The 10,962-nt window shown below is 38.6% G+C and overlaps 1 protein-coding gene across 2 annotated transcripts in view; it reads left to right on the plus strand.

Moving 5' to 3' along the window:
* The window catches only part of LOC117335055 (microtubule-associated protein futsch-like), a 57,577-nt gene extending 47,149 nt beyond the window's left edge, over window positions 1-10,428 (plus strand). For both annotated transcript variants that reach the window (XM_033894976.1, XM_033894977.1), the window contains one exon: window positions 1,001-10,428. In XM_033894976.1, the coding sequence (XP_033750867.1) occupies window positions 1,001-5,424 (4,424 nt within the window). In that variant the 3' untranslated portion in view covers window positions 5,425-10,428. The remainder of the gene's footprint in view (window positions 1-1,000) is intronic.
* The last annotated feature ends 534 nt before the right edge of the window (window positions 10,429-10,962 follow it).

Raw genomic sequence — 10,962 nt, forward strand, 5'->3', positions numbered from 1 at the left:
TGCAAGGTCAAGAGGTTATCTGTGATTAAGCAGGAAGAACCATGTCAACATATGTTTGTAGATAGGCTATATAGCTATCAGAGTACCAAGTCATTCAACAAATCAACACCTCAGCAGTAGTGGGGGAGATGTTCCACAGTCAGTCAGGATTCTCTCTTATCTACCATTAAGTACCTACAAAATATCATTTTGACTTCCATGATTTCTGAAATACCATTCAAGCAAGCTCTGAAGACCAGCTTTTCCTGCTGTTGCCAAAGTTGAAATAATGATTTAAGCTTGTTGTAATTATTTTGATATAAGCCCAGGGTTACATGACCTAGATGTTGGCTCAGTGTCTGCTTTGCTGATGACTTAATTAATGTTTACCGTAGTTATATTGCAATATGCCCAGGTGTACACCTTTTTCTAGCTGAAAATCTTATGATGGAGATAAAGAAATTGAATTAGTTAGTATATCTTATTAAATTCATAAAAATTAAATTATATCTAAATAATCATATCTAAATTAAATTTATAAAAATTAAATTTATATATATATATGGTATTGTGTGTTGACTTGCCTTTTACCAGGTATTGGTTATTGTCAGAATGTTCATGAATAGTATTCTACAGATGTATATATGATTCTTTACATACCAATCATATTGGCTGCAATTACACGATTCCATTTATCATCAATGTAAAAACTGATGTCAGCATTTCATTGGTTAAACCATGATTCAATGCATTTCAATTTCAGATAATATGAGAAATTCCTTAGCACCTTTTGGTTATGAAATTCATATTTAAGACATAGAGTAAAATTATGAGAACATAGAAAATAGGAGTGATCATTTTCAGTTTTCAGGTGCTCAGAAAGGGTATCCCTGGTAACTATATTGAAACAAGGAGAATTGATTCAGGCAAATTTTCATGCTTTAGTACAGAACTATTTATAACACATAAAGGGTACTTCAAACAAATATTTTAACTTTTGTTCTTTTTTGTGTCATTGCAGATGAGAGGACAATCCAACACCGATCTGAGAAGGTTGCCATGGAGATATTGGTCAATCCTCGTCTACAGACTTTACAACAGTCCCTCCAAACCTTCCTGATGATGCCAGCCGGCATTCGACACCTCATCTATGCTGGTCACTATTTTAGTGGTAGCGGATCCTGGGTCCTACAGGATGACTGTTTCACTTTGTCCCAGCTGGGGCGTCTCTGCAAGGACAGTGACATTGAGGCTGCTCTGAAACAACAAGATGGCGGCAAAATGACAATCTACTGCAATACTGGAGGGGAATGGAAAAGCTCAAACATCAGCAAACTGGACGTGTGTAAAAGTCTCACTCTAGAGTTGAATCCTGAGGAGAAGATGTCGGACATCAATGGCGTGTTACAGTTTACAACATACATCAGTAGCTTCATTCATGCCAAGACCATTCAACAGTTAATGCGTACCTCAGATGTTGTCGGAAACATCCGATTTAGCAAACCCACTTTATACATATTCCCAGCATGTGAAGGTGACTCTGCCATGTTCGGAATAAGTGGGTTCAACCTTCTAGTCAATGGTGGATACAGTAGAAAGTCATGCTTCTGGGACTTTGCCCGCCATCTTGACCGTATTGATGCTGTACTTATGACCCATCTCGGTGCTGATAATATCTTCGGTATAAGTTCCGTACTAAGGAGAAAGAGCATGGAGACAATCCATCCTGACATTGGCTTTATGTACTTAAACGCCTCTGACAAGGCCGGCGATGCAGGTGTGAATGGTGTAAATGACAAAGAACCACAACTTGCTATCAATTTAGCAGAAGAGGGAAGCAAATTACTGGAATTTTCTAAGAACCTTATACCCACTCCTCAGCCATGTTCCCGGTTGGGTACCACACCGACTGTCATGCCTGTGAATCTTTATCACAAGGTTGGCCATGGATCCCTGGATATGTACATACTTAACCCTGTGTCTGACAGCAAGGAGCTTAAGGACTTTTATCAGCAGTGGAACAAGCAAGTGATGGAGTTCGGCTCCACACAAAATGTGCCACTTCCAAACATGTTATCAATTTGTTGCCTGCTAGTTTGGCAGCCAGCCGATCCCGATGCAGATATCAACCGTCTCTTCTTCCCTGGCAATGCTCCTCAACATAAGATTATTGAGGGATTGGAAAAATTAAAACACCTTAAATTCTTAAAGAAAGCAGCATGCACACCGAAAAATCTGGAAGCTAAACCTGCCCCAAAGAAAAGCAGTGGACCTGCTGGGCGCCCAACATCAGCTAAAACAACAGCCTCTCGTCCAACACCAGAAAAGAAAATTGAGAATAAGCCTGCACCTAAAGCTACTGCAACCAGCAGATCAAACAAAATATCAAAGGAGGATGAGAACAAGAAGAAAGCAGAGGATAAAACAAGCAAATCTCGACCCTCCCTTCTCAACAAAACAGCACCAAAATCTGCTAAACCAGATGTGTCTGCTCCAAAGAAACCAACAAGCTCGACACCAAAGAAGCCGTCTCCTACAGAGGCTAAAAAGAAACCAATGTCAACACAGTCACCACGACCATCTGCCAAAAAGGAAGTAGAAAAATCAACCCCTAGCAAACAAAAAACACCATCCCCAGAACGAAAGCCCCCAACTCCAGTAGCAAGTGTGGCGCCAGTCATTGCTTCTCAAGAACCGCTTGTGGAACCTGTAGTAGAAGCAGTGCCTCCCTCTGTTGACCTTTTGTCAGGAACCCAGACATCCCTTATAGATATCACCCCAGAAGAACCACTTAAATCCATGGCTGATACACTAGTACCGCAACAGGAAGCCCTGGTGGATTCAGAAAAGAAATCTGAGTCACCAGATCCTCTTCCTGACCCAAATCAATATGAAGTTGCTCCTGACCAGGGTGAGAGCTCCCTGATGTATGGTTCATTTCACCAGGACCTACAAAATGACATCCTGGCTCCTGAAGATGTTTCCATGGAGAATGGAAGTCATGATTATGAATCTGGCCTTATTCAGCCAGAGTCCCTACCAGAACCTGTGGCGTACTCACCCCAGGAACCTGACCTTATACCAGAAATGTCCCCAGTTACCAAGGAACCTCTCTGCTCTGAAGTCCCTAAATCACCGGTGAGGGAGATTCCTGCAGAACCAGATGTTGTACCATCATTCGAAAAAGAATCTGACTTTCAACAGTCAACTGAGGAATTTGATAGACCAGTGTCATTGGATACTGCTAAGGACCAAGTCCTTAGTGATTCTCCAAGCACAGAATCTCCAGACCTGGAGGAGAAAAACATACTGCCACCAAAGGATGATCTCTACTCCACAAACTACAAAATGGAGGAAGATACTCAAATGGAGGAAATGAAGCCAGTTTCTCCAGTCGATGATATTAATGCTCCAGATTTTCAAAAAGATGTCATACCTGATGAGGAGGAGGTGAAATCTGCAGATCCCATGGATAGTTTGCCCAAAGATGAAGAGGAAGATCTTCAAAATCAAGATCAGGAACCTGAAATACATGAGGATGCAAAACATGCAGAGCCTCTGGATAGCATGCCAAAAGAACAAGAGGAACATATTCCAGAACAAGACGTTGATGAACAAGAGGTAAAACCTGCAGATCATATAGATGCTATTCCTGAAGAACAAGATGATTATATACCAGAACAGGAGACAGATTTTCAAAAAGATGTTATGCCTGTTGTACAAGAGGAGATGAAATCTGCAGATCCTATGGATAGTTTGCCAGAAGAACAGGAGAATAATTCAACGGAACAGGAGACACACTTTCAAAAAGATGTTTTGCCTGTTGTACAAGAGGAGATGAAATCTACAGATCCTATGGACCATATGCCAGAAGAACAAGAAGGAGATGCTCTAGATCAGGAGCCAATGAAACCAGAAGTCTTACCATCCACTGTACAGCCAGATCAGCCACAAGAAAAGGCTGATATTTCAGACCACGCCCTGGACGACATAGAGGATGAGGATGATGGTGATATCTCGCCAGATGAAATGGACAGTCAAGGTGATGTTAGAGAAACGGTTCTTCCTGAAGATACTCCAGAGGATGTTTCACCATATGCCTTTGAGAACAAAGGCTTCACAGAGGGTTCTTGTGAAGAAGTCGGGGATGAACCCTCCACAGAGCCAGTGGAAGACATTCAATCTGATGATGGGCAACAGTGTGTCGATGCATTTGAAAAAGATGAGGACATCAAAGATAATGCAAAGGATGAGGTGCCAGACATACAAGATGGATGTGCTATGTCACATGAAGATGTTCAGGTTATAGATGATTCCTTGGAGGAGAACCAACACCAGAATGGAGACTATTTGGAAGTATCAAACATTCCTGAAGCCTTTGAGAAAGACGAAACTCCTGATCCAGTGGATGTGAAATCCGATGACTCCCAAGAGGAAGATGAAGGACTTCCAGACCAAGGAGATGAAGGAAGTGATGCCTACCGCGCTGATGGTTACAGTTCCTTCATAGGTCTTCAAGAAAAGCAACCAGAATCTAGCTTTAATCCATTTACGAGCATTAATGATGGTGCCCAATTGAAGGACAGCCAAGCAGAGGGAGCTGCTGCAGCATTTGATCCGTTCTCCACAGCATGTGATAACACACAAAGAACCAACCCCTTCAGTTGTTCTGGTCAGCCTTTAGACGCCTACCAAGGGGAGACAAATGGACAGAGCTTTGATCCCAAAGAGTGGGGAGAACCTATGGGGCTGCCTGCTCCTCCTCCACCTGAAGGATCTCCTGGGCCAACAGCAAACGGTAAAGCTTCGGATAAAAGCACACTTAAAACTAAAGCTGGAGCAACTAAGAGACCAGATTCTGCCAAGTTGAACAGGTCAAAACTAGGAGATAAACCAGAGAAAAACGGTGCACCTCCCTCTGCAAAAACTGCCAAGACCAATGGTGTGAAATCCACTACTACTAAGACCCGCCCAGCCAGTGCAACTGCTCCATCCTCATCAGAGTCAAAGACCAAACCTGCAGGCAAAAGACCAGCAACGGCCACTGGCAGTCGAGCATCCCCTGCCACTTCCAAGGCCCCTCCTCTTCCTCCTATGACTCCCTTCTACATGGATCTGTCCTACATACCTAACCATGGAAATCCTCAGTACAGCGACGTAGAATTCTTCAAACGTATCCGAGCCAGGTATTATGTTCTCAGCTCCCTGTCCCCAAACTCACAGGTGCTGAATGCCCTCCTGGATGCCAAACAGATGTGGGAGGACAAGGACCTCAAAGTCACCATCATCCCGACGTATGACAATGACACCATTCGCCACTGGATGGGGCTCAACAAGGACCGTCTTTGTGATCTAAACGTGGATGTCGCCCCGTCTGCCTCAAGATGTACCATCCAGCTACAGGACCATGAGACAAGCTGCTCCGCTTTTCGACTGGAGTTCTGAGATGTGAGAGTGCAATCTGAGGGGTCAGATAAGTTCAGGTTGATCTAGGAGCTCATTTTCATTTCACTTTCAAAAACAAATTGTATATCTAGTAAAAATGATTTTGTAACTAGATATAAAATTTTCATTGATATTTATGGGTATCCAAGTCCTGAATGCATACTGTAGGACGTGCATGGTATGATTCTGATAGGCAAGCGGTCATTAACCTTGATTCACCTGAAAAAAATATTATGGTCAAGATCTGTAGGTGATGAGACATTTGTTGCTTGATTTGTCTTGACTGGCACTTTCTGATCTTAACTGTGACAGTCCCTGTGTGATTTCAGAGACCTTGAAATCAGGGGCAGCTGTGACCTGCTGCCCAATGATGTGTGGATGTGTTCCCTTCTGCTCTGATGTCTGTAAAGGACATATAAAAGGCTTGGGAGCTTGTTGGACATAGTATGACTTCAAGCATATGTGTATGAGTTTCTTGACTTGAGATGACTTACCATAGTCCCTTTACATGTGCTAGCTACAAAAAAATTGTCATAGGTGATTTGGGTCAGCTTTTGTTGTAGAAATTTGAAAACATGGCATGAGGTTTACTTTAGAAATGAGTATACTGTGTGAATACAATGTTGCTAAATATAGAAGCACTTGTAGTGAGTTCAATATGTCCTTGTACATGTGATATGGATAACCTTTTGGTATGAAAGTCACCATGCTAGGACTTGCTGTATGCTTCTACTGCTTCTGATAGCAGTTATTTTGTATGTTATTCAGTGATTCATGCAGGATAAAGGTCTTTATACATGATGAAGGGTCCATACACATGTCAGTGGGCTTTAGCTACAGAAGATAGGGCCCTTGGCCTGATGGGGTCAATAGGTCAACAGAAGAAACAGTCTATGTACAATGTAGTTGTTTATACATGGTGTGGGACCTACAAAGGGCTCTAGAGGGGATTCTTTTGAGATCTTGAAATGTGTAGGGGCCAGAATTCCAGATTGCTATGGTATGAGGTCCATATGGATAGTTTAAGATGTCCATATTTAAAAAAAAAGTTGTAAAAGAAATGCTATGGGGCCAAGTAAGTGAGAGGAGGGCCTCAGTGTGAACCTTTGTCTAGAGGTGTGGTATGTGTACGGTTATAGTGCTGGCAACTGTAGTAGTGTATATCTGAGAAAGCTTGCAATATTATGAATGTGCTAAATGTATGGTATTGAGTTATAAACACATTTGTTTGTATTGCATTGAAGTTCTTTTTTTTTTTTTTTTTCATTGACAAATATGTACTAGCGTTATTAATTTTTCATAATTTGTATTTATTTCATTTATTTCACATATTATATAATAATATTGTATATGAATGTTACTTTTTAAACATTATGCCTGATGTATTGTAGATTAGATAGCCAAGTATTTATATGTGTTCAGTGCTATGGAATTCACACTTGTTGACAATCCAAGGGTTGTTCTGTTGTGGAGCCTAAATCTGAAGATAATTGTAAGTTATCTATAATGGATAAAACTTCACCTTATTTTGCTTTTTTCCATATTTATTCGAATAAAGCGCCCTGTCATGTTTCCTGTTAAATCAGAATGGTCTGGTGATTTCCAAATTTTTAAAATGTTCATACCCTAGCTTATAATATATTATAATTGTGATGAATATATTGCTGTGAAAATCATTTGCAATCAATCCTGTATTTGTTTAGTTCCCTGGTATTTTTTTCCCATGGCAGAATATCTAGTCAAACCATGTTTAATGATGTAATATCTTAACAAATGTAATGTAATGATGTAAAGTATAACAGATCTGATGTTAAATCAGACATGTCTTCTGTAATAAATCTGTAACACAGTGACTATGTAACCTAACAAATCTGTAATGTCTGTCTTAAAATGTAATGTCAGTCTTACGATGTAATGTCAGTCTTACGATGTAATGTCAGACAGACTTACGATGTAATGTCAGACAGACTTAAGATGTAATGTCAGACTTACAATGTAATGTCAGGCTTACAATGTAATGTCAGACTTACAATGTAATGTCAGACAGACTTACGATGTAATGTCAGACTTACGATGTAAGGTCAGATGTACGATGTAATGTCAGACTTACGATGTAATGTCAGACTTAAGATGTAATGTCAGGCTTACAATGTAATGTCAGACTTACAATGTAATGTCAGACAGACTTACGATGTAATGTCAGACTTACGATGTAAGGTCAGATGTACGATGTAATGTCACAGACTTACGATGTAATGTCAGACAGACTTACGATGTAATGTCACAGACTTACGATGTAATGTCATACAGACTTACGATGTAATGTCAGACAGACTTACAATGTAATGTCAGACAGATTTACGATGTAATGTCATACAGACTTACGATGTAATGTCACAGACTTACGATGTAATGTCATACAGACTTACGATGTAATGTCAGACAGACTTACAATGTAATGTCAGACAGACTTACGATGACGTAAAGTCAAACTTACCATGTAATGTCAGACTTACCATGTAATGTCAGACTTACCATGTAATGTCAGACTTACCATGTAATATTTGACTCATGATGTAATGTCATCACCTGAATTATACACAATAACAAATCTATTACGTATTGTTTCCTGTCATCACTGGACTTTTACACAGCAATAGATCTGTATGTTATCCATTTATTTAAACAACATCTCAATAGAGGTTCCATTTCTCCAGGAATGCAGTACAATTCTAGTCCATCCAACTGTATATATAATAATACACTTTGATCAGTTGTTTCTAGCTTGATAAACTAACCCAGAATGGGATAAGAGATTTTCATCACTCATAAATACCTAGCCAAATGTGGCATTCATCTAAGGGGAGGTAACTCTTGTTATAAAACAGTCGCAGGAGCTACACTATAAAAACTAGGGATATAGAGAGTTATTTGGCTAACATCTTTGTCTGTGATGTAGAAGAATAATTTTCATACTGATGTGATCATTGTCTGTTGTCAAATGAATCCACTGCAATTTTGTGTTAAAAACAGTTCTGTAATTATAAGGTTGTAACTTCTGTCATTTCAATGTTCTGTTTGGTATTAAGTTACATTACTTTGTATAACTCTTTTTTTTCAAATCAGAATATATGTTAATATCACTGGTATATAAATGTACGTAATGATGATGAACTGGAGTTCTGATTTTCTTCAGAAATCATGCACAATTTACTCGGAGGGATTGTCCTCGGACACCATCTACAATTTTCTTCAGGTAGCAGATTGGATGCCCAAGAAAAAGGAACACTAACTGGTAATGAGATATTGTTGGGCAGAAAATGTTTCTCTGTATTGAAGAAAATTAAGGAAATAGGATTTTATTTCCTCTCTCTGATAAATTGTCTTTGTAGAAGAGGACTCAGAGGCTGGGTGAGGAAAGCGACCACCTTTCTCTCTCTGATAAATTGTCTTTGTGGAAGAGGATCTGGACTCGGAGTTTGGGTGGGGAATGGGACCACCAAAGTGTGTTCTTACTTGTAATGATCCAGAATGTGTAGCTTGTTTATGAAGAAACGACACAAAAAAAAACCCAGTTTAGCCTGCTTTGTGTTACCAAGTCACGATTGTATGATAGTTACAGATTCATGCTATACAATAAGAAAGCTTGCTGTGTAATGCTGCTTTCTCAATTTCCATGGTTAAAACAGTTTCAGTGGTTCAAGCCTGGGCATTCTACCTTTCAAGAGGAGACAGCAGTATTAGACCTAGATTAACAGAACCTTACTGTAAACCTGTTGGACAACCATTTCTACCTGGTGATATGTATGTAAACCTAATCTTCACAGGCAAGATATGGCCATTATTTTGGACTACATGGAATTGTTATTCGGAATGCAGTATTATACTTTCGTTTTATCCAACACATTTTTAATATCTGACACTACTGAGGTTGAGTGGTTATTTATTTCTGTCGCTTTAGTAAAAAAAAAAAAATCATTTTACTATTATTTCATGGATATAAAGTGAGAAAGAGAAACTGTGAACTTGCATGGATATTTACACCTTGGATATTGTTTAACATTTTTCACAGAGACAAAGTTAATTAGCTATCTTTTTACCTGGAAGTATGCAATTTACTTACTGAAGCCTTAATAGTTTATTTCCTGGATTTAACTGAAGGCAGACTGGAGGTTCTAGTTTAACGTTTGTTCATCTGTAATCCTTTTTACGTAAAACAGATCTATGAGTGCTTTCAATCAGAAATTTCCTATATAATACTTTGAATCGACAGTGAAATGACTGCCATATATTTGATGTAAAGTATTATATAAAGATATGCATATACTTATATATAAATGTTATACACTTTGGTATGGATGATATTGTGTTGTGCTATTTAGTCGAATGTTTATGTATTGAAAGTTTATTCTGTCAGATGTTTAATTATTTTTTTTCTTTTGCCATTTTTGGCTTTTGTGATTTTTGTGGACTGCCATTTGGTACAATTATATATAAAGGGAGAGAACTAGTGTAGGGAAGCATAAAGAATGGTTACAAACCAGCGATATTTTGAAATTGTGTATATTGTCATCAGCTTATGATTTTTATTCAATAATTTTTTTAGGAACTTCGAAAATTACTGAAATAAAGTTCAAAAAAATACAGGCTTTATCAGAAACTGTAATGACCGTGATGGTTATGCTTTGAAGGAACCGAGTGTCGGATTCTCGTATTTACTATGCTTTACAGCTGATTTTGTACCTATCTTATTGTGCTTATTTTAAAAGTAGTTACACTGCCTTAAGTTAGTTCTGCCCAATAAATGCCTTCACAATAGGATGACTATTTTCTGCCTTTTTTGTGTCCCCATTTTTTAATTCACGTCGGTTATCTCCCTTTTCTACTAGCTGATGATGTGGCATGTTGAGTTAAACATTGTGTGTTAAAATGAATATTCCCTTGTACATGTTTCCAAGTGGCAAAAAAAAGAGACTGCCTTCAGTAAAGTTAAATTTAAATAAATTGTGTTGTTTTTTCTCTCATCAATAATATGGAAATCTGACCCATTTTGCGAAAGCTTTTAAATGAGAAATTTCCAATTCCATGTTTTTGAACATTCATTATTAAATTCAATAAGTAAACTGAGAAACTATCTATATTTGAAACCTGTCAAGTCCCTAAAAGTCGGGAAATTAAGTTGGAGGGTTGTCTACTTCATTGGAAACTGGACCGTTTTAAAGGAACATTTCAAACAAGTGCAACTCCTACATAGATTTTGTTTTGTATGGGAAACACTTCAGGTTTATTGAAGGACATCCATCCTTTACGAATCATGAAATTTTTTTTTTAGTATGAATACTTCCTAAATGTTTTCCATAAGCCTGATGCATCTTGTTTGTTTGTTTATGTAGACAAACCAGTTCATCTGTAATATTTCAGGTATATATCTTGACGGACCTGCAGATTATAATGCATGCCGTGAAAGTCTTTGAGAAAGCTCGTCTGAAACGACAAAAATCACCAGGTCCGTCCTTATTTCATAAATGAACAACTCTG

Source organism: Pecten maximus, chromosome 9, assembly GCF_902652985.1.
Source record: "Pecten maximus chromosome 9, xPecMax1.1, whole genome shotgun sequence".
Classification (NCBI taxonomy): domain Eukaryota; kingdom Metazoa; phylum Mollusca; class Bivalvia; order Pectinida; family Pectinidae; genus Pecten; species Pecten maximus.